General features: G+C 39.7%; 1 protein-coding gene across 2 annotated transcripts in view; it reads right to left on the reverse strand.

Moving 5' to 3' along the window:
- Positions 1-25894, reverse strand: part of LOC139444995 (stabilin-2-like) — a 207475-nt gene that overhangs the window by 87291 nt on the left and 94290 nt on the right. For both annotated transcript variants that reach the window (XM_071226035.1, XM_071226034.1), the window contains exons 21-24: positions 12027-12120; positions 7021-7173; positions 4923-5018; positions 3485-3628 (exon numbers count right to left, since the gene is read on the reverse strand). In XM_071226035.1, the coding sequence (XP_071082136.1) occupies positions 3485-3628; positions 4923-5018; positions 7021-7173; positions 12027-12120 (487 nt within the window). The remainder of the gene's footprint in view (positions 1-3484; positions 3629-4922; positions 5019-7020; positions 7174-12026; positions 12121-25894) is intronic.

Here is a 25894-nt window from a genome sequence, read left to right on the forward strand (position 1 = left end):
TTCCCCAAGATCAAATTATTGCTTTCAGATGAAAAATCAGACATTTCCGGATGACCTTGGTGTCTAAATGTTCCAGGACAGACACATGTATGCTATTTATGTGTTTCATACAAGTGATATGCTACACTTGGGCGAGACACACTAGAGATATAGTTACACGATACGACAAGTAACAAAAATTTATTGGATTGTAGCGCTTCAAAGTATTTCCTTAAAAGTAGTGGCTCACCTGGATATGAAGTAAACAGTATAAATTGTAACAAAAGTTGCTGTCAGCATTAATGTTCAAATATGTTCTTCATAAATACTGAGGACTAAAACTAGCACTAACACAAAACTAAAAAGAGTATGTTCAAAACAAAGTTAAAATTTAAAATATGGCAAAGAACAGGACATATGTGTGAACCCCACAACGAACACAACAAATACATACTTTGATTACATCCTGAAAACAAATTACTGAACAACTTTGTCAATATGGCATCCCTGGAAGCCATATTGAAAATCCTAAATTCAGGTGTCGTCATTGGTGGGAACAAGCATGAGTAGCTTCAGCATCATTGGTCCAGTGGTTCTCAGGAGATGATGCTTACAGATGATACCGATGCTGACGGACTAACAGGCCATGACATTAGCTCGCTTGACTTTCAGTCAGGTGAGCTAAAAAGTACCAATCATGTACATCAGTGGGATGATGTAAGTAGCACCTGGCTGTGAGTGACAGGTTATTGTTCGACTGGGGTGAAATATACATGACCCATGACATTATGGCAGTTATAGCCAGTATAAATAATAACTATAGTGAACATATTTTCACCACCTCAACACTGTTCCAAGGTTGTGCTGCCCTTTGTAGCAAGGTTAGTGAATTATGAAATAACCATACTGTGTTTTTCATGTTTAGATATGTCACCTGAAGATCGGATGGCACGAACTTGAATTTGGAGATGGGGGCTTAATATGATGTTTGAATATTTTACACTGTCATTGTATCATGTCAACAAAAGAATTCATCTTCTAGATAACAACCTAATTGAAATTGAAACTGATGGACACCTACAGGAATATAGATAGAAATTTTTTATTTTGTATTCAAGGCCACATGGCCTCATTGTACAGTTGACATTTTCAGTTTCATTTGTTTAGTCACGTGATATACATGATTTATAAAAACTATGTGACAGAGTTAATATGTTTCAATAATATGGCAGCAGAGGTGTTGGATTTTATAAGACTGATCATTCACATCTTGGTTTTTTTTGCCTGTTGTTAAACATCGGAATATACTTTGTTCTAAGATGTTCATACTTATCACATACTAATGAAATGCATCCTCAATTTCTCTTTATTGGCAGATTTTACAGATACCCATTTCAACGTCCCTTTTTTCATATCTACGTCTAACATTTACACTGAAATTGTGTAATGACTTTACATAATGCCCTAACTAGCGATTTATCATCTAACATACTTACATACTTCTCTGGTTCTAGTTCTTAAAGCTAGTTGTTTGTACGCAACTGACCATGATAGTTTAGATGATAGCGTCAAGCCTAAATATATGTAATAAGTAACAATGTTTCAGGCGATATTACTACATGTCCATTTTTCATTTTTGGCAATGACACTTCCATTTCTAAAAACAATTACATAATTAACTTCCAATCCCCATCTACTGTAGAAAGAATGTAAAACATTCAATTGTTTCTGTAGACTATTAACAGAGTATGAAAACGTTATACAGTAAACTACGGTTATAACGAACACGCTTATAACGAACTGACGGATATAACGAACTTACATTTTTGGTCCCGACTATTTGCTGTAGTTATGCTGTATATATGCTTATAACGAACTACGGTTATAACGAACTAAAATTGACAGTCCCTTTAAGTTCGTTATAACCGTAGTTTACTGTAATATCATCAGCAAATAGAAGTAACATTAAATCCCTAATATCTTGTGTGACAAACATACCATGATGACATCCATTATATATTTCTGCCATGAGCTCAGCAAGGAATATTGCAATGCATTAATAGCTCGAACAACTGTTACACACAATATATCCTCTCATTATCTAACACTGGAATAGTTATTTCATTGACATAAGGGACAAGTCATTTATTGATGGGGTGGGTGGGGCAGAGGGAGTCAGGGGAGGATCACTAAAAATTATGACAGTCTCTATGGGAGGTTCAGATTATAAGGGGGCACTGGTGGCCCAGTCGTCTAAGGCGCCGCAATTCGCTGTGTAGAGTTGCATCCCTTGGGCATGCCAGAAACCTATGATTGTGGCTTCGAATCCTGGTCACCCCAATTAAGTTTCTAGGTTTGTCAGGACCATACCCATGCTCGTGGGTTTCACCGAAGTGGTAAACGTCTGAGACCTGCATTACGTGAGTGAGTGAGTGAGTGAGTGAGTGAGTGAGTGAGTGAGTGAGTGAGTGAGTGAGTGAGTGAGTGAGTGAGTGAGTGAGGTTTTACGCCGCTTTTAGCAATATTCCAGCAATATCATGGCGGGGAACACCAGAAATTGGCTTCACACATTGTACCCATGTCAGGAATCAAACTAGGGTCTTCAGCGTGACGAGCGAACGCTTTAACCACTAGGCTACCCGACCGCCCCTAAGTACATGGAGAGGGTCATACTAAAATATGACAAGCATCAGGGGAGGGTCATTATTTTCAGTACATTAGTGCATCAAAAACCTCTGCCCCTTGTAATAAAGTACCAGTCCTTAAAATCTCTTTGAGAGTGACTAGCAACAATGTTCAAAATTGACCATGTTATCCCACTGTAGGTACACTTTCTGCCATACTCCATCATCCCAAACCATACACAAGCTCTCAACAGTAAAAGCCTTTCAGCATGGACTGAAATGTCCTAAAATCAACATAAAACCTTATAATATGTTTCTTTGATCAAAATACGATCAAAGTTTCCAGCAAAGTGTTTTCATTGGTTCTGTAACATTATGTCTTTTTTGGGGAGCTGCTTTGTCTTAGATGTGTGGTTAAGTCAGACACATCCCATCCATACATCCAATAGCTAAATGACACAACAGAAATTTCTTCTTCATCTGCTGACAGTTTCTTTTAAAAAAACAGTGGGCAATAAGAAAAGAAATAAACTGCAAAATATGTAAATATTGATGTAACCTTGTAATACATCTGTATGGCAAGTCATGAAATAATTAAATCAAAATTGTTTGTATCATGTATACTATATATATTAAAGACAGAAGTATGTGTCGAGGGGGTGGGGGATGGGGGAAGGAGTGATTGGAAGTTAGAGGAAAAAAATAATTAGTTCCAGAAAAATGTGGAGAACTAGTAAGTTTACATCAGCTTCTGGAAAAAATAAATGATTGTTAAGTGGATTTCCTGAAATATAAAATGAAGTTGTGGGTCAGCCTGCGACATACATCCCTGCCCACGCCGACAATGCTAAGAGGTCAGTCTGTCAGATAATGAGTTTTACCTTCAAGAGGCTGGCCAGGACTGTGAGTCGTGGATGGTCCAGGATTTCCTGGGAGATGCTTGAGTAACAAGAGTAGCCATCGCCGCCGTAGTCTCGCATGCACGAGCAGTTGTTGAGCCCAGCCCCCACTGAGAAACAAAATGCCTGTCAGAGGAGAAACACACACAGATTAGTGACTGGGTAGAGATTGTACGTACATCCATGACAATTCTTACGGTGTGGTCAAATGGTTAAGGTAACATTGTATTATAAGGACACCAGTAACTAAATACTGAGTCTCTGACTGCAATCTTCAAACAATGCTTCAGCCTGTGAAAGGGCAGTTGCTTAGCCTCGTGGTATAAGCTGTCACTTGTCACCCCAAGGACCCAGGTTTGATTCCATACATGTACTATGTGCGAAGTCCATTGCTGGTGTCCCCAGATGTGATATTTCAACATACAGATTTTGGTCAACTGAAGGACTTGTATATCGCAAACTGGGCATTGACATATATTTTTCAGATCTTTTCATGTTTTTAATCAAGGTGCACAAGTGATTTGATGCACTTCGCGAGTTAAGGCCCATTTTAATTCAATATAGATCTTGATTATTGATCAGATCGTATTGACTGGGCGCTGCCATTTTGTTTGAAGCAATTGTAAGTGACATGAGAGGTGGAATTTGATTGGTCAATAGGACGGACATAAAAGGGACATAACTCATAATATCCACTGGTGATCGAGCCTGGAAATTCCAGCCTAGTTCGGCAAGGGTGGAGGCTGGGCTTTTATAGTCCATTTACACCCTTGCCTCGGAAAGAAGCAGTCAGTTAAATAATATAAGGGCTGAGGTTAAATTTCAAAGGATATGAGTATCAGTCAAGAAAGTATGTCTGTGTAGTTCGGTATAAAGTTATAAACACCTACTTTTCTTCTGATATGCTGACACAGTTTTGCATGTTGCATGAAGATCAGTACAAAACAAAGATACATTTAACTGCAAAACACCCTGGTAACAACCAGTCATATTTCATTCCATGTATTGCACATGACAATAATTTATTGGAAGATGAATAAAGTTGGTCTTAAGCATCCATGCTTGTCTCCCCCGTGGAGATCCGAGGTGAAATTGGTCTTCAGCAACCCATGCTTGTCGTAAAAGGCGACTAACTGGATTGAGTGGTCAGGCTCGCTGACTTGGTTGATGCATGTCATCATGTCCCAGATATGTAGATTGTTGCTCATGAAGTCAATCACTGGACTGTCTGGTCCAGACTCGATTATTTACAGACTTTCGTCATATAGCTGGAATACTGCTGAGCATGGCATTAAACAACAACAAACAAACACCAGGGTTTCACTGTCCAGAGGTTCTGTAGCTCACCTGTGTGTAACAATATCTTAAATATTCATTGGTCTGATTAGATATAAAAGTAGTTAATGATGTCAGGCTCTACCTTAGCATGGCACCCTCCATTGTTGGACAGACAGCTGTTTGTGGGAGAACAGACGGACCCATTGCCAAAATAGCCATCATCACATAAGCAGTGGTACTGAAACACACACAAAAATAGTTATCAACTAAATATTTTACTCTCCATTTCAACACATCAAATCAATAAAGACATTATCATCCTGTTGAATACACAACAGTGTTACTCCATCCCCTGTGGAATATATGCACAGCACTATATATAACTGACAAATAAAGCCATGGCCTGCTTTTAGCAAGAGGGATGCTAGATAGTGTTCTGATCAATGAGAGCTGAGATTATACTGCAACAAATGTTAAATTTGGGATAACACTTTATGATCCAAAACTGGCTCCCACAGGAGATATCACTTGGATGAAATTGCATCACAATGCCTTGTAGACCATTGTGACATCATTGGTTACCATGACATCACAATCAAATGACATCATTAATGACTCTGCTACTGAAGCTGTTATCAGTACTTTTTACACTTAAGACACTGCTTATTACTGTCTACAAACTGAAAAATTTGGAAGTATGATGTTGTAAGTAAAATCTCACCCTTGTATTCTTTGATATCAAATATATCAACACTCGTTGATAAGAGTCTTTCCACCTTTTTCAACTCGTATTGATATTTTTAATATCTAAAGATATTCTTAGTAAAGTACAGATTCTAGTACTTCGAACCCACACTGCCAGAGTGAGGCAACTGATCGCCAGTACACAAAGTCAGCGATCTAACCCACCCAGCCACCGAGGCTTCCACAAAAAAGAAAGTCTGACAACTGGTACTCTAGATCACATACTTTGTGTACCCCTCCGACAAGTGTAAATTGGCATGGCTCCCAAGATATGAATACATAATGTATACACACAAGTTCGTGACCTAGACTACCATCCGTCAGACTTTCATTTTTTGGTATTTTGGATGTGTTATTTAAGGAGTGACTGTGTATTTTTTATCGGTTCATTGAGGTATGACTAAAAAAACCGATGTGCAAACTGTATGAATCCGCGTACTTACAAAAGTTTGCACATCGGTTTTTCGAGTCATACCTCAACGAACCGAAAAAATACACAGTCAATACTTATAATAATTAAATTCGACAATGAAAACATGTTTTATCTATAATAGTTTAACCAAAAACAGGTGTATATATCAAAGCCGACAAAAATGATGACATTGATAAACATTCCAGGTATAGGAATACATACTGTGGCGTGACATGAATCAGGTGATTGTTTAATTTATGCACATAACTTGACACGCCTACAAGTCAGTAGCCAATCAACAGAGAGTAGGAACAAAACAATGTTCATAAAACCTGCCAATCAATGCAAGAGGCGAGAAGAAGTGCAACAGTCAGACTGTAATGAACCGGACTAAATATGTCCAGGAGAAGGCGCCAGTTTCAAATGACATGGTCAGTTACCGCCAGATTCAAACATTAGTTCCCTGAGAACGGGAAGACACAGTTGGAAAAATGCTAGATCTCTAGTTAGAAATGAAACCTGAAGACACGAAAGTTGTGGAACCGAGGCGAGTGGGGAAAAACAGGCGAGCGAGCCTGCACGTTTGCTGTTTCATTCCTCCACGGTTTTCGGTCTTAAAGGGTTGTTTGGACAATGAATATGCATTGTAATTTTGGGATTCCCAAACATTCCGTAGTAACGAAAGTAGTCCGCCTCCGTGGGCGTGGCTTAATTTTTTACATTCATTGGGAAATGAATGCAATAACACGTGACCACGTGACCAATCAGAATGCAGGAATATAAATGAACACAACGAAAATTTAATTATAAGTAGATGAAAACACTGAAAGTTATTTTCCATGACAGTTACTGGCATCACCTGTATATATTTCTATACATGAATATTTGGTGAAGGTTAGCTAAAAATGAATTAAAATATATGTGTACATCCTTGTTTGCAATAAACAAACATCCTGTAACTTATTACCCCAATATCAATCACCCTGATTCTCTTCACGGATGTTATAAGAATAAAAAGTTAGGCTAGATTCTTCCATCCTTGAAGAATCTGGATCAGTCATGGAGGTGGGTTATCTTTCCTTACCTGGCCGACAGTGATGGTCCTGCAGGTGGCATTGCCTCCACAGTCTCCCTGTCGCATGCATGGGTTTTCTTGTTGGCAGTTGAAGCCGTCACCCACCCACCCCTCATCACACTCACACTTGGGCATGTCCGGGCCGACCTTCGTACATGTTGCCTGTAACAGAAGAATGTGTGTGTGTCATTAAAGCCATTTCACTAGCACTGGTACTACTTTTTGGAAAAATGAAGGGATGGTTCACTTAACATGAAACATGCTAGATGAATGCTTTGCTTGTTGTTTAACGCGGCACTCAGCAATATTCCAGCTATATGACAGTGGTCTGTACATAATCCAGTATGGACCAGACAATCCAGTGATTGATGTAATGAGCATTGAGTCCACACAATTGGGATCGATGGCATGCATCAACGAGTCTGACCGCCCGATCCTGTTAGTCGCCTCTTATAAAAAGCATAGTCGCCGCTTATGACAAACATGGGTTACTGAAGACCTATTCTACCCAGATCTTCACAGGTACTAGATGAAGGCAATAAATTCGTAAAGAATTTTCAACAAAAGTATAACTGAAGCAAGTTCTTTACAAATTCATTGCCTTCATCTAGTACCTGTGAAGATTAGCTAAATGATTATATTTTTTCACCACATTCTTGATCAGCATGTGTGGCTTTAATTGAATGAGAGGGATCATGAACTGGTGGCAAATCTACATCTCAGCCCTGTTTCACTAAAAAACTTAAACTTCACAAAGTTGGATATGTCTATGTGAAACTTTGGAGTTAGGACAGTCTTTGTGGTCTTCTTACCAAACACAGCCTTCTATTAAAGCTCAATGATGCTTGCCTGTATCTGCATTTGAGAGTTATGTTAAAGTGTGACGAATACACTTTCCTTTATAGCTGTTAATTATGCCCTTATTTGATCTGCTGAGTATATACAGAGTGATGCTTACCTGTATCTGTGTATGAGTGGTATATTAAAGTGAGACACTACGCTATCCTTTAAATAATATCTGCCTGTGTCTATGTATGAGGGTAATGCTGTTCCCTTATTTCTTCTACTGAGTATATACAGAGTAATATCTGCCTGTGTCTATGTATGAGGGTAATGCTGTTCCCTTATTTCTTCTTCTGAGTATATACAGAGTAATATCTGCCTGTGTCTATATATGAAGGTAATGCTGTTCCCTTATTTCTTATACTGAGTATATACAGAGTAACATCTACCTGTGTCTATGTATGAGGGTAATGCTGTTCCCTTATTTCTTCTTCTGAGTATATACAGAGTAATATCTGCCAGTGTCTATATATGAAGGTAATGCTGTTCCCTTATTTCTTATACTGAGTATATACAGAGTAACATCTACCTGTGTCTATGTATGAGGGTAATGCTGTTCCCTTATTTCTTCTACTGAGTATATAGAGCGATGTCTACCTGGATCTGTGCTTGAAGGCATGTTTATTTCTTCTTCTGAGTATATAGAGCGATGTCTACCTGTATCTGTGCTTGAAGGCATGGTTATTTCTTCTGCTGAGTATATAGAGCGATGTCTACCTGTATCTGTGCTTGAAGGCATGGTTATTTCTTCTGCTGAGTATGAGGACCATGTTTAAGGGTGACATATGGAGACAGTTACAGCTTCTAACAGATGACAATGCCAAATCTCAATCCAACAATGTCATGTTGTACATTTGCTTCTATAATCTACTCCCACCAAACGTTGTCTTTTGACCTTATCACTTTTTGTCCAGAGCCTCCCCAATCTGCCAAGAATCAATCAATTCCGCACAGACCTTGTTTTCAATTTCTATTTGATGATTTCCCTCCTGTTCAGTGTGTGGACACTCCCCCATCCATGCCAGGCCAGTCGAAGGACACATTAGTCATCTATCATCATTGATTACAAAGTCTTCGATTGGAATAATTTGATAGCTCTATCCATCTCTACCTCTACCTTCATCTGTTCCCATGGCGACACCAGACTCCAAAACTATTCTATTTGGGAACATGGACTTCAGAAACATATACTTCAAGTTGTTTACTTCATGAGACACTGTTTTCTACGAATGTTGTTCTAAAAACAAATAATATTCGTAACACCAGAAAACTTGTGTTTGTATTTTCTCATCATTGTTGGTGTCTTCCTGATATGTTAAGAACTTGCTCCAGTTTGAAAGACACTAATTGGTCTGAATTAGGCAACACTTAATTTATTTTTCAGCCATGGACCAATCAATAGGCTTCCAAAGTCACAAAGAGAAACAAAATATAGGCAGTTTTGAATTATTAAGTTCCATTAATTTCCATCCACTTTTGCAGGATTAAGAAAATGAAAACTACATAAATACCACAAAAAGTAATCTTCGAATGATTTTTAACTGATAAAATGCTTAGCATTGCGAAATAAAAATCCCCCCAATATTTTAAAACTTATTTGACAAGAAAACACAAGTTTTTTCATTGGAAAAACAGAAACCCCCTGCCATTAAAACCAATTTAGCATTTACTTTTTCTCCACTCAACTGACCAACTGACAAAACATATTTTTTTATCAATAATATCTAAAGAACTGAGCTAGACAAATTTAATTTAAAAAATTAACTCTGAATTACTCAGTTTGTTTGTGAAAAATCTTAATTCTATTCATATGCTAAAAATGTACTCTTTTAAGAAAACAACAGGAAAAAACCCATGATCACACGGAAACCAGTTAGTATCATGGGCGCCAAGTTATATAAACCCACATAAACAACATGACTTCATAAATCAAACCTGACAGATCCATAATCAATTCTATCAGTGTTTGACCGATATTCAATCAGTTTGTAATTAAGCACAGTCTCCTATTCCCTTCAAAATACAAACCTATATGTTACCAGTAAAACATATCTATAGTAACACAGACAGGTCTCATGTAGCTGTATAGATTGAACAGAGAACTAAATCCCTTAAGGAAGATTAATGCAGGCTATACTGATGACTGCTTGGAAATAAAAGGATACAGTTATGAGACAGGTTGCATAAATCAAAATGGGGACGATGATAACATATACGTTATTGTTGCAATATTCTTCTTTAAACATATAGTTATAGCATAGCTGTTGTCATGGAAGTTATAGCATAGCTGTTATCATGGAAGTTATAGCATTGCTATTATGGAAGTTCTGCATTGCTGTTGTCAAGGCAGTTATAGCATAGCTGTTATGGAAGTTAAAGCATTGCTGTTATGGAAGATATAGCACTGCTGTTGTCATGGAAGTTATAGCATTGCTGTTATCAGGACAGTCATAGCATTGCTGTTATGTAAGTTATAGCATTGGTGTTGTCATGGAAGTTATAGAATTGCTATTATGGAAGTTATAACATTGCTGTTGTCAGGACAGTCATAGCATTGCTGTTATCAAGGCAGTTATAGTACAGCTGTGTATGTTATCAAGGCAATAATTCACAGCTGTGTATATCATTATTCAAAGCTGTTTACATATCAAGGCAGTTATAGAACAGCTGTTCATATTATTTAACAGTTATATCACTGCTCTGTTTTTATGGTAGGTATAGCACAGCTGTATATGTTATGCAGGGAAGATTGCAAAGGTTCCAAATATTGTTACATACGTTACGACAATGCTATTTCAGCAATACACAATAATATATGGCAGTTTACTGAATGTGTAAATGAGATGTTTGAAAAGTCTGGACTAATGAGTGTCAATTACATGATTAACTGGTGCCTTTATTGTGCAACAATCACAGTGGAGAATCTGGAGGGAAAGAAGCCTAGATTAGGAAGATTTTAATTCATGATAAATTAATATAGTAAATTGAAGATCTTAAGCTTGATCCGGTTATTGACAGATCTGGTTTAGTCACAGGCCGATTTTGACAGATCCCACTAAACAGTGAAACTTCTAGAGACAAATTTGTTTGATAGGCATTACTTAGAAGTTGACGGATGACAAGATAGACACAATTTTTATGGATACCAACTTCTTTAATACTGTAAAAAGGCGACGTTTCGGTATAGATCCTTATACCGTTGTCTAGAGACAAGCTAACTGTTCATACATATTTACGTTTGTCTGAACACTTCAGCTGTCATAAGACAGTGTTAAAATATGGGAGTTAATTTCTCTCAACAGAGACAGTGTTAAAGTGAGGGAGTTATGTTTGTCCTTGTGCTACGATTGCTTTGTGGAACAGGGCCGAGGTGAGCTAAAAATTACTCCTGTAAAATATATGTTGTACCAATTGTTTTTAAGATATTATAATCTAAACAAAGTTAAACAAGAGTCATCCGAAGATGACATATCCCCCCGACGTGGCATGTCGGTAAACTGTGTGTACCTTCAAATGTATTTAGATTGGGAAGGAAATTTTTTTCCTTGATGCCCAAATCAGAAATATAATGAAGGTTATTAAATATTGGTTCATGTAGCTCACTTTCTGATGATCTCAGGAAATTGTAATAACAATAACTTCACAGATTCGCATATGCTCCAGACGAGGACATTACCCTAAGTTCATCAATTTTCAATTTAAATAGAAAAAAAGAAAGAAAAAAGAAAAAATCTGTTAATAGCAAAGGCACCACTACATAACCTGCTTGATAGGTGTAAAAACTTTAGAGAAGCTAAGTTGTATGGTTCGGGAGATATAGTCCGGACAAGAGCACTACCCTCAAATTTACTAAGTTCATCATATTTCCATGGAAACGACAAAAATATAAAATTCTAAAAATCTCTAAATAGCAAAATGCACTTCTACTGAGCCTGATTGTTAAGTGTACCAAGTTTTGGGAAGCTAGGTTGTACGGTTTAGGAAATATGCTCTGGACAAACAATGATTACAGACGGACGGACGGACGGACGGACGGGCCGACGGACAGACGGACATACTGATGGCTATATCCTCCCATCATTATATGTCGGGGGGATAAAAAGGGGTCTAAGAATGGTTTCAATGGACACAAGTATTTTGTTTTGGTTTAAAGTCTAGTATACAAGTCTCACCTGCAAGTGGCACCCTCCTCGATCTGCCTTGGCGCAAGGATCTATCTCATGGCAATTCAATCCATCTCCTTCGTACCCTGGCTTGCACAGACACCTGAAAACACAATACAGGGGGATTGATTACACACTATACTCGGACATTACACACTATGAAGAACGTTACACTCAATACAGGGGCATTACACACTATACAAGAAACATAACACACCATACAGGGGCATTTCACACTATACAGGGGCATTACACACTATAAAGAAGCATTACACACTATACAGGGTCATTACACACTATACAGCAGCATTTCACACATTACACACAATACAGGGGAATTACACACTATACTCGGACATTACACACTATGAAGAACATTACACTCAATACAGGGGCATTACACACTATACTCGGACATTACACACTATGAAGAACGTTACACACAATACCGGGGCATTACACACTATACAAGAAACATAACACACCATACAGGGGCATTTCACACTATACAGGGGCATTACACACTATAAAGAAGCATTACACACTATACAGGGTCATTACACACTATACAGCAGCATTTCACACATTACACACAATACAGGGGAATTACACACTATACTCGGACATTACACACTATGAAGAACATTACACTCAATACAGGGGCATTACACACTATACTGGGACATTACACACTATACTGGGACATTACACACTATACTGGGACATTACACACTATACTGGGACATTACACACTGTAATGAACATTACACACAATACAGGGGCATTACACACTATACTCGGACATTACACACTATGAAGAACGTTACACACAATACCGGGGCATTACACACTATACAAGAAACATAACACACCATACAGGGGCATTTCACACTATACAGGGGCATTACACACTATAAAGAAGCATTACACACTATACAGGGTCATTACACACTATACAGCAGCATTTCACACATTACACACAATACAGGGGAATTACACACTATACTCGGACATTACACACTATGAAGAACGTTACACTCAATACAGGGGCATTACACACTATACTGGGACATTACACACTATACTGGGACATTACACACTATAATGAACATTACACACAATACAGGGTCATTACACACTATACAGCAGCATTTCACACATTACACACAATACAGGGGAATTACACACTATACTCGGACATTACACACTATGAAGAACGTTACACTCAAAACAGGGGCATTACACACTATACTGGGACATTACACACTATACTGGGACATTACACACTATACTGGGACATTACACACTATACTGGGACATTACACACTGTAATGAACATTACACACAATACAGGGGCATTACACACTATACTCGGACATTACACACTATGAAGAACGTTACACACAATACCGGGGCATTACACACTATACAAGAAACATAACACACCATACAGGGGCATTTCACACTATACAGGGGCATTACACACTATAAAGAAGCATTACACACTATACAGGGTCATTACACACTATACAGCAGCATTTCACACATTACACACAATACAGGGGAATTACACACTATACAGGGGAATAACACGCTATACAGGGGCATTACACATTATACAAGGGCATTTCACACTATACAGGGGCATTACACACTATACAGGGGAATAACACGCTTTACAGGGGCATTACACACTATACAGGGGAATAACACGCTATACAGGGGCATTACACACTATACAGGGGAATAACACGCTTTACAGGGGCATTACACACTATACAGGGGAATAACACGCTATACAAGGGCATTACACACTATCTTAAAATTATATTTCATGGTCTCTGCTACTAGCTAATTCACCCGAAGACAAAATTCCATCAGTTTGCATTGCCGGCAATAGTTGTGTGTATCAGTAGTAATGTCAGATATGCCACGCATGCGCAACACGGCCAGGGTTCGAACCACCAGCCTTCCTCCCTCAGGGCATTCACACATGGAATCTATGCTCAGGGTCCTACATGCGTGACACGGCCAGGGTTTGAACCACCAGCCTTCCTCCCTCAGGCCACTCACACATGGAATCTATGCTCAGGGTCCTACATGTGTGACACGACCGGGGTTCGAACCACCAGCCTTCCTCCCTCAGGCCACTCACACATGGAATCTATGCTCAGGGTCCTACATGTGTGACACGACCGGGGTTCGAACCATCAGCCTTCCTCCCTCAGGCCATTCACACATGGAATCTATGCTCAGGGTCCTACATGCTTGACACGGCCGGGGTTCGAACCACCAGCCTTCCTCCCTCAGGCCATTCACACATGGAATCTATGCTCTGGGTCCTACATGCGTGACACGGCCGGGGTTCGAACCACCAGCCTTCCTCCCTCAGACCATTCACACATGGAATCTATGCTCTGGGTCCTGCATACGTGACACGGCCAGGGTTCGAACCACCAGCCTTCCTCCCCCAGGCCATTCACACATGGAATCTATGCTCAGGGTCCTACATGCGTGACATGGCCGGGGTTCGAACCACCAGCCTTCTTCCCTCAGGGCATTCACACATGGAATCTATGCTCAGGGTCCTGTATGCGTGACACGGCCGGGGTTCGAACCACCAGCCTTCCTCTCTCAGGCCATTCACACATGGAATCTATGCTCAGGGTCCTACATGCGTGACACGGCCAGGGTTCGAACCACCAGCCTTCCTCCCCCAGGCCATTCACACATGGAATCTATGCTCAGGGTCCTGCATGCTTGACATGGCCGGGGTTCGAACCATCAGCCTTCTTCCCTCAGGCCATTCACACATGGAATCTATGCTCAGGGTCCTGTATGCGTGACACGGCCGGGGTTCGAACCACCAGCCTTCCTCCCTCAGGCCATTCACACATGGAATCTATGCTCTGGGTCCTACATGCTTGACACGGCCAGGGTTCGAACCACCAGCCTTCCTCCCTCAGGCCATTCACACATGGAATCTATGCTCAGGGTCCCACATGCGTGACACGGCCAGGGTTCGAACCACCAGCCTTCCTCCCCCAGGCCATTCACACATGGAATCTATGCTCAGGGTCCTACATGCGTGACACGGCCAGGGTTCGAACCACCAGCCTTCCTCCCCCAGGCCATTCACACATGGAATCTATGCTCAGGGTCCTGCATGCTTGACATGGCCGGGGTTCGAACCATCAGCCTTCTTCCCTCAGGCCATTCACACATGGAATCTATGCTCAGGGTCCTGTATGCGTGACACGGCCGGGGTTCGAACCACCAGCCTTCCTCCCTCAGGCCATTCACACATGGAATCTATGCTCTGGGTCCTACATGCTTGACACGGCCAGGGTTCGAACCACCAGCCTTCCTCCCTCAGGCCATTCACACATGGAATCTATGCTCAGGGTCCTGCATGCGTGACACGGCCAGGGTTCGAACCACCAGCCTTCCTCCCCCAGGCCATTCACACATGGAATCTATGCTCTGGGTCCTGCATGCTTGACATGGCCGGGGTTCGAACCACCAGCCTTCTTTCCTCAGGCCATTCACACATGGAATCTATGTTCAGGGTCCCACAGGCGTGACACGGCCAGGGTTGGAAACACCAGCCTTCCTCCCCCAGGCCATTCACACATGGAATCTATGCTCAGGGTCCTGTATGCGTGACACGGCCGGGGTTCGAACCACCAGCCTTCCTCCCTTAGGCCATTCACACATGGAATCTATGCTCTGGGTCCTACATGCGTGACACGGCCGGGGTTCGAACCACCAGCCTTTCTCCCTCAGGCCATTCACACATGGAATCTATGCTCAGGGTCCTGCATCTTCCCGAGGCAAGGGAGTTAACTGACTGTAAAATCGCTTTTTTCCACCCTTGCCGAACTTGGCTGCAATTATGGAGTTATATTTTGGCTGGACTAAGTCTATGCATCGTCCAATCAAAATCACAGAATGAAATCGTCATCCGGTCAAAACAACATGGACTTCAATGTGCAGATTTCAGTCAACTGCAGGATTTGCAAAAGATGTGTACCGTGAATTGGGCATCGACAAATGTTTTCCAAATCTTCATGTTTTTAATGACGGTGCTCACGTGATTTGATGCACTTCGCAGGGTAATTTATTACAATATATATCTTGATCATCAATCAGAACGTCTTACCTGGGTGCCGTTGTACAAAGCAACCTTAGCGCTATGATTGTCGTAAGTCGTAAGGTACCGCACCCAGGGCACCACTATTTTGTTTGAAGCAAATGCAAGTGATATGAGAGGTGGAATCAGATATTGCAATGTTTTTAATCAAGGTGCTCTAGTGATTTGATGCACTTTGCGAGTTAAGGCCCATTTTAATTCAATATAGATATTGATCATCGATCAGATCGTATTGACTGGGCGCTGCCATTTTGTTTGAAGCAATTGTAAGTGACATGAGAGGTGGAATCTGATTGGTCAATAGGAGGGGCATAGAAGGGGGATAACTCGTAATAGCCACTGGTGGCGCTACAATCAAGCCCAGATTGGCAAGGGTGGAAACTGGACTTTAAGAGTCAGTTAACTACCTTGCCTCGGGAAGATGAGGGTCATGTGGGAACCTGGGGATTTCGTCCCTCATCATACGCCAGCCATCATGTCCACTAACACAGGTGATGAGGATAACATGTCAAGACAGCAAAATAATCTTGAAGGTATCATCCTAATTGCTCTATGTGTAATTTGTTTGTGAAAAATCCATGAGGGTTTATGGGTAAGTGAATTTGAAATACATGCATTCCCAAGTTACTCATTAATATATTTTAATCTTTTGGTTTATTGTGAAATTTGCTGTATACAAGAATACATGGAATCGTAAAAAAAATAAATTGTATTTATATAAGTGTTTTTCTTAGGACACTTTGAATTACAGTGTTCATATTCGATACAATACTGTGAGGGTGACGTCTGTACTATAGGATCTAATATCTGTGTATGTGGCAGAACCCAAGAATAACACACATTACCTAATGTCTGTTTTGTTTGTTTTTGTTTTAAAACATATTTTATTGACATTAAAAGGTCAAATAGATTGGGCAAAAGTTAAGAGTCTGTGAGAATAAATGGTAGCAAATGAAATCTTTTTGTTGACATAATATTTTGGCACACTTTTAAATATAAAGATGTTATGTATTAATGAGCATGAAATATCACCATAAAGAATTGCCTGAATCGAAGGATGACCTCCAATGAAAAAAAATAAAGTTATTCAATGAAATTCAAATTCTAACATAATAACATTTAAGAAAAAAGCGCTCTTCACGTGGATTTCCACACAGTTACCTGGCTTGCATTGTGATGTGACACTAAATGAGATCAATTTCGGCGTCTCAAACACAGCATCTGGCTGCACTTGATTGCAACAGTTTTTTGCTCGTGTTTTTTTATCAAATATTGGAATAGATGTCGTTGATTGACAAAATTGATTTTGGTGCCCTGTTGATGGTTTGCATTGAGGTTTTCTTGCAGTATAGTGACATTTTGTTTGGTAGAGTTTGAGCGTAAATGGTTTTGTTCCCTTCCGAGCCGATTGGCCATGATGGAGTATGAAGGCCTGGCCTCACCACCCTTCACTGTGCATCATGTTATAACCTCTTTATGAGGACCCTGGATCCTGTTTAGAATGGGTCTTCAGCAACCCATGCTTGTCAAAAGAGGGACTCATGGGGTTGAGTGAGTGAGTTGTGTTTAACGCCGCTTTTATTCCAGTATTCCAGTCATATCACAGCGTGTCAGCTTAATGTGGGAGGAAAGCCCGAAGTGATGCAGGTCTTAGACGTTTACCACTTTGGTGAAACCCACGAGCACGGGTATGGTGCTGACAAACCTAGAAACATAATCAGGGCGAACCAGGATTCGAACCCACGATCATAGGTTTCTGGTGTGCCCAAGGGACGCAACTCTGCACAGAGAATTGCGGCGCCTTAGATGACTGGGCCACCCCTGGCCCCTGACTTGGTTGATAAGTGTCATCATATCCCAATTGCTTAGATTGATGCTCATGGTTTCAGTCACTGGATTATCTGGTCCAGGCGCAATGTATAGACTGCCATCATGTGGCTTGAATATTGCTGATTGCAGCATTAAACAATAAACAAAAACAAGAAATAGATATATGTCTACAAAATACAAACTATAATCCAAATGGAGCCCAATTTCAAATGATTCTAGACTGGAGTTGGATTCATTTTTTAATTTAATCACTAGGGTCTGAGAGACCGACTAGAGACACACAGTCATGATGCAAAAAATGAGAATACTTACAACAATGAAATGAGGTCTATCTTGGATATTAACTTCTTTGGAGAAATAAGAAATGAATAATGTATCTAAAAGAGCAAAAGAAATCTGCAAAGGGCGCCAATTATTTTCATGTATTAAACATTTTTTAAAATATTTCTCCGAACAATTTGCACAGAATGGAAAGATAAGTCATATGTTGGCTGATGATTTGATGTGGAGGCCTCGTAAACAAAATCACAAAACCTATGGTTGCAATCATTACTGCATTTTCACATTATTAAGGCTATCCACATAACCACAGGCAAACACATTTTGTTAACTGGTTCACAGATTCTGACACTAAAAAAACAAAACAGAAAAAGCAATCTGAAAAGCACTATTTTTCATGTTTTCTGCAAACAAAATTAATTTACAAACTTAAAGTTCAATTGAAAGACCAAATGGATAAACTACACTAATAATTGTCACAACATAGAAATATTTTCAATAAACTGTAATTTTTAATTTTTTTTCCCCCATACTGACCAGGATTTTTTCCAAAAATATGTGTAAACCCCCACAAAAATAAAACTGCCAATATTTGAACATTTAAATTCAGACTTTTTCATAAGAAAATGTAGATGCGTCCATTATTATAGTCTATCAATAGTTGTCATATGTATTATGACTAAATGAGATCACACAAGCTTTTTTAGAAATATCCAACATGCTGACCAGCTAATCAACAGTCAACAATTGTTATGAGGCTTGCCTTTGCATGTGTTTGTGACAGGTGACACCAGTGGGGCAGGATTTGATAATCTTTTCCAGGACACATGGTATCATCACTATAGTAATTAATTGGTATTATTTCAGAATAGGAGCTGCTACCACTGCACCTAAATCAGGTGTAGCAGATCACTTGATACAAACCTTGGGCAGATGGTCGTCTCAAGCCTACACCTGATATATCAGGACTGCTAGACCTCAATCAGAGACGCCCAGAGTGCCATGGGCAGAAGGTCGTCTCAAGCCTACACCTGATATATCAGGACTGCTAGACCTCAATCAGAGACGCCCTGAGTGCCATGGGCACATGGTCTTCTCAAGCCTACACCTGATATATCAGGACTGCTTGACCTCAATCAGAGACGCCCAGAGTGCCATGGGCAGATGGTCGTCTCAAGCCTACACCTGATATATCAGGACCGCTCGACCTCAATCAGAGACGCCCAGAGTGCCATGGGCAGATGGTCTTCTCAAGCCTACACCTGATATATCAGGACTGCTAGACCTCAATCAGAGACGCCCAGAGTGCCATGGGCAGATGGTCGTCTCAAGCCTACACCTGATATATCAGGACTGCTAGACCTCAATCAGAGACGCCCAGAGTGACATGTGCCAACAGCACTAACATTACGTTACCATGCTCTCTGACCTAGCATGCTTTTACTTGTGTTCTAGTATTTCATAACTTGATCAATGATTACATTAATTATTTTCTAGATAGTTGCAAACTGCCTAGAGACTCTAGTCCCTAATAATTTGCATCCCTTAAGGTGTATATGTGTCCGTCCACAGTTGCAAGTATTAACCATGTGCCAAGAGACACTATCCTTTATATTCGTACCAAGGACTTACACACATTATGTTTTTGATATTTACCACCATTTAAGTATAATGCCTCTGTACTCTTGTCCCAAATAATTTGCTCAATGATTTACATACATTATTTTGCTAGATATACATACATTATGTGTTTTTTTTGTATTTACAATCCGCCATCCACCAATTAAGTATTATGCCTTACCTCATTTTATTTTATATGTCATACTTATTTTCATCTGAGGCTTATGAGTCTCTGCCTTATACCATATTTTCTTATTTATACGTATATACATTTCCTTAGTTTAGCAGCCTTCCTGTTGTAACTATGATGCAGTTTTAACCTAGCTTATAGCCTTCTCTTTTCAGCTACACTCGGCAGCTTCTGTCGCCAATAAGCCTTTTTCCAAATGGTTGCTACAGTGTCGTTATAGGCACAGCTCCCGCTGTAATTTAGAATACGTCCTCTATGGACAAACAGCTTTCGCTTGTCTTCCACAAACCCTATAAAGGCACTGAGATAGCTGCTCCCACTGATATTTGTTAAACATTGGCCATACAGTTCTTCTGGCTTAAGTTTTCCCAACATTACTGCTACAGTGTTGTATTAGTCAGCTCCCGGTGTAATTTAGAGTAAGTCATCATGGACAAACAGCTCCCTCTGTCCTTCAAAATTTCTAATGAACACTGTAGTAGCATCTCCTGCAAAATATCTCTATCATGTAGCCCCCGCTACATCCCCTTGGCCATCATCTTCCCGAGGCAAGAGAGTTAACTGACTATAAAAGTCCAGTTTCCATCCTTGCCGAACTAGGCTGGTATTATGGAGTTAGATTTTGGCTGGACTAACGAGTCTATGCATAGTCCGATCAAAATCGCGCACCGAAATCGAAATCCGGTTTGTAATCGAGCCCAGGAACTCCAGCCTTGTTCGGCAAGGGTGGAAACTGGACTTTTAAAGTCAGTTAACACCCTTGCCTCGAGAAGATGCTTGGCCATTGGTGTAGCTATAACATGTTATATTTTTTTCTACCTTTCGATATTAGTTTATATCTGAAGAAGCCCCCATAATGCCAAAATAAATACTTTATTTCTGTTTTACATAAACAACCACCTGTTCATGCTATAGTCGGAATCGACCAGTAGACTCTTCCTTCAGCAAGGATTTCTTAGAATTTTGGAAAGGGCTTTGCATCTTATATTTCAGTTTTATCTTTTAACTGTTTACTTTTGTGTACATTGAATTGGGTGAAATCAGGAAACACATCAGTTTTGTCAGTCCGTCCATCCATCCGTTTGTTTGTTCGTTCTTCATTCTTCATTTGTTCTTTGTGAGCAAGCGAGCGAGATATAATACTACATATGCGGGTACTGTGCTCTACACAATTACTCTTATTGTCTACATGCAAAGGATACAAAAGCACTTTTTCATGCAATTGCTTTGGTGGCAAATTCATTGATTAAGGTAACGTAAAAATAAGTGAGTATTGATTAATACTGCAGCTATGCACAGCGACCATAAAGTTATTGCTCATCTCAGCTTTTGCTTCAAGTTGACATGAAAAACATTTTGAATGAACAGAGGGGACATACAAGATTAATCTGTTTTCTCTAATACCACAATAAAATCTAATTACTACATTATAAAAAAAATAAGAACCATTTCAAATACCTATTTAACCTGATAACACAATTGAAAACAAATGAATCTATTTTTTATCCCCACCTGAAATGGCATGAAAATAAGCACTTACAACTTCTTCTCAAAGTTCTGTTACATCAAACGCTTCATTAGATTTTATGGTGGAATAACAAAGAGAAAAGGTTTCATTCCAAAGAAACCCTCGCGTTTGCACTGACAGCAACACAGCTCTGGAGGTTCATAATCCTCATATCTTATGCCCATCGACACAGCTATCCTGCTCCTCCAAACTGGCGGACAGTATCGCGAGGCGGAGTGTGGCAATGCGTCAAAGCTGCCTGACTTGAAGAAATTAGCACAGATTAAGACATATATATGGAGATATTCAGTTACGGGGGTATTTTGTGTGATCTCCATCACATCCTCATAATCACAACTCCGTGTGCATCCTGAGACAGCCAGAACTAGTCGGGAAACGCGTAAGACTTCTGTTTGTTTAGGCTATCAGCTGACCATTTCACATCGGATTGTTTTAGCTCTTGAAGGAAACGGCTTGCGTCAATCCATTCTTGATATAACGTCTGTGTTTTCAGTTGTAAATGTTTTCTTGGTGAAGAAGAGATTATTTCCTGTAAGTGTTTTGTTAGTGGTTAATGTCATGCATGTTTGGTGTTTCTGATAAGGAGAATAGGGATATCAACACAGAAAAAAGGTCTTAAGAGGTAAATCTTTTGGCTTTAAACAAAATCCCAATAGCCCAATAAAGACTTAACATAGCTTTAACAATAAAGACACTTTAATATTTTTACTTCTTTTCCAAAACCACCATGACAATAAACAATATTTGCTGTATTGAGCGCCCTGCTTCAATAAGGAAGCAACCATTTCATTTTGAAAGGGGTGGTTTGGGATTGGTTTACTGAAAACTATTTACACACGCCTCACATGGTAGGAAAAAACGCATACTATTGTTCAAAGAATATACAGTAAAACTATGGTTATAACGAACTCAAATGGACCACTAATTTTAGTTCCTTATAACCGTAGTTTGTGATAAGTATATATACAGCGTACATAGAGCAAATGCCTGGGGCCAAACAAAACAGTTTGTAATATCCGCCAGTCCATTTTAAGTGTGTTCGTTACAAACATAGTTTACTGTAGTTAGTTAATTATGTTATTTATTCATTTTTGGAAAAAATAATTGAGCTCCTGAACATTTAAATAAAATTGAAATAAAAATTTTGTTTTAAATAATTGTAGTTCTGTTAAAATTATATATTTTTAGACGCTAAACATCAGGGAGTCATGGTTGTGGTCATTTGAAAATCGTCAGTCAATTGCTTTGGGGTAGTTTCCTTCACATGATCACCCATTGGTCGATATCCAAATTTGACCTGGCAATCTGTTCCAAACCTAAAAAAAACACCCTGTGATGCCAAATGCAAAAGGCAGGATGTATTTTTGCTTTGGATACATATCCCCAAAAGCAACAATAATAACAAATCCATTTTATTCCTGGGTCAATAATGGTTGCCGATTAATTTCCTTCGATCTTTGCACTGAACAATCATGGTGATGGTGTAGGGTATTGCTTACTGAATCACCGGAAGTGCATGGGACCAGCGGTTAACCATAACATATATCTTAATGTGAGTGCATAACCCACACGACAACTTCCTTACAGCATTAAAGCAACCGCTACATGTAACAGGAAATACCATCAAGAGTGTCAGTCACCTTGTCTAATATAATCTATTATTTAGTGAGTGAGTGAGCTAGGCCGTAGTTAACTTTTCTGACAGGGCGGGTGGCAAATAAGATTATTCATTTCCTATTCAAGTTAACTTTCACAAGGAAAAATGTTTTCTATAAAAAATCCAGGGAGGCAACCGCCCCCTGGCCCCCCCGGCTGGCTATGGCACTGGTGAGTGAGTTTGGTTTTATGCCGCGCTTTTAGCAATATTCAAACAATATGACGGTGGGGGACACCAGAAATGGGCTTAACACATTGTACCCATGTCGGGAACTGAACCTTGGTCTTCGGCATGACGAGCGAACGCTTTAACCACTAGGCTACCCGACTGCCCCCTATTATTGAGAAGTTTTAGTTTCATTGATGTTTGAACTAATTGTGTTCTCTCCCACTCGATTTCTCTGAAATCGTTGTGGATAGTTTTAATAAGCGCTCACCTTTTGTAGATTTAAGTACCCACAACGCTTATTACAGTGAAAATGCTACCTTAATCCTGGATGATTCATTGGTAAAGGACAAGCTATCTTGAATCTCTTCCCTGAACTTATTTACAGCTTAGCCAGCAGAAACTACCCATGAAAACGCCATGTTTATTATCAATACCCTGAACTAAGAAAGACCCTTAAAAGTTGTGTATAGTGCCTAAACGAACACAGCCATCCTTAAGTAGTACTATTAGTCTAAAACATAAAGGCCGCTCTTTAGTAAAAACAAGAGGCTAATAAAATGTAGTGATTGATGTCAGAAGCAAAGTGGCAACACTTGAAAAGTGCCTTAATCCTTGAAAAAAGAGGTGACACTTCAATAGTGCCTTAATCCTTGAACAAAGAGGCCACACTTGAATAGTGCAATACTCCTTGTACAAAGAGGTCTCATCTGAATAGTGCCTTAATCCTTGAACAAAGTGCCACACTTGAATAGTGCCTTAATCCTTGAACAAAGAAGGGGCCACACTTGAATAGTGTAATAATCCTTGTACAAAGAGGTCTCATCTGAATAGTGCCTTAATCCTTGAACAAAGAGGCCATACTTGAATAATGCCTTAATCCTTGAACAAAGTGCCACACTTGAATAGTGCCTTAACCATGGAACAAAGAGGCCACATTACAACAGTGACTTGATCCTGGAACAAAGTTGGTTTAGTGTATAGGCAGGGATCATATCATTACACAAGTGCATCTTCAGTGACTGACACACACATTTCTTCAGTTTCCACCATGTTTGTGGTGCATGTAGAAGATCGGGTTTGGGGAGCCCATGTCTACATGGTGGGGGTCAAGTGAAGTGATACTAGTAATTCTTGCCTTTCATCTCCATAGTTAAAGAAACAACTGGACTTGAAGAGTCTCTCAAATATGGAGCATTTCTTATATACATACCATATGGTAAAATTTAGTAATGCTGAAACAGTCTTTGATTATTTAATAAACTTATTCATTTTAAGGATGGATATTGGTATAAGGGCATATACCAAAACGTTGCCATTACAGTAAAATAAAGAAGTTGTTATCCCTAAATTGTGTCTACTTTGAGTGAGATAGTGAGTGAAATGGGCTTCACACATTGTACCCATGTCGGGATTCGAACCCGGGTCTATGGCGTGACGAGCGAACACTATAACCACTAGGCTACCCGACCGCCCTGTGTCTACTTTGAAGAACTGTGGTGAGATTAATGCCTCCTTGAACAGTATTAATGTTATAACACAGCACGTATGTCAGGAAGGCTCATAGTGTTGCAGGTGATGACAATCAGGGTATATCTGAGATTCAAACCCATGATCATTGGTTCCTGGCATACCTAAGGGACACAACTCTGTGCAATACATAGCACTGGCTTAGACCACTGGGCCACCTGTGTTATATTCTCCTGATGCTAGTGCCCAGCAGCATGGCTTACAGTACATTCATCCCAGGACTCAGGTGTTCCTGCTAACGCATGGCTGTGTACTGATACTCTCCATTGATCCCTTACATTCTCTCACAAACAGTCATTATGTATCAACCTGACTGAATGACAATGAGCTCAATCCATAGGTGTCAGGAATGTGCACCAACTTTACATGGAGACATGTAGATTTCAGCGCAACATTTCGGTTCAGGTGCTAATGCCATTATCCAGTGCCTTTAAGCATCACTGATGCTTCAACTTCTTAATGCCACTTCAGGAAACTTTACATGAAGTTCATAGAGTGTACAGAGGTCTGGAAAAGCAGCTATACCAGTGAACAACAGTTGGTAGATCAAATTTCTACACAAACACATATCTCAAGAGGACTGACAAATTTTCTTTCATTTTCCATTCATTCAAGGCCTTAGTAAAGCCTTCAAAAAGTAGACATGTGGAGAAAATTTCCAAATTTGATGCAGTGATCAGTGACAAAAATGATGTCCAATGCAATTCCCTTTTTTGACTTGTACCATATGTTCCCATGTTTATTCAGGTAGGCTCTTGCCTTGCCTTTGCATGTATTTGTGGCAGATATAAGTGCAATAATCTTGGATTATATTTTTGATTTTGGAAATATTCTTTGCTGCTTCTATTTCATACTTTTATCAATATGCTAAGATATAAGACAGAACAAAAAAAAACAAAAAAAGAATAAAATTGTTCTCAGGGTT

This window comes from Haliotis cracherodii, unplaced genomic scaffold (genome assembly GCF_022045235.1).
Source record: "Haliotis cracherodii isolate W230 unplaced genomic scaffold, xgHalCrac1.p SCAF_6, whole genome shotgun sequence".
In the NCBI taxonomy this organism is placed as follows: Eukaryota; Metazoa; Mollusca; class Gastropoda; order Lepetellida; family Haliotidae; genus Haliotis; species Haliotis cracherodii.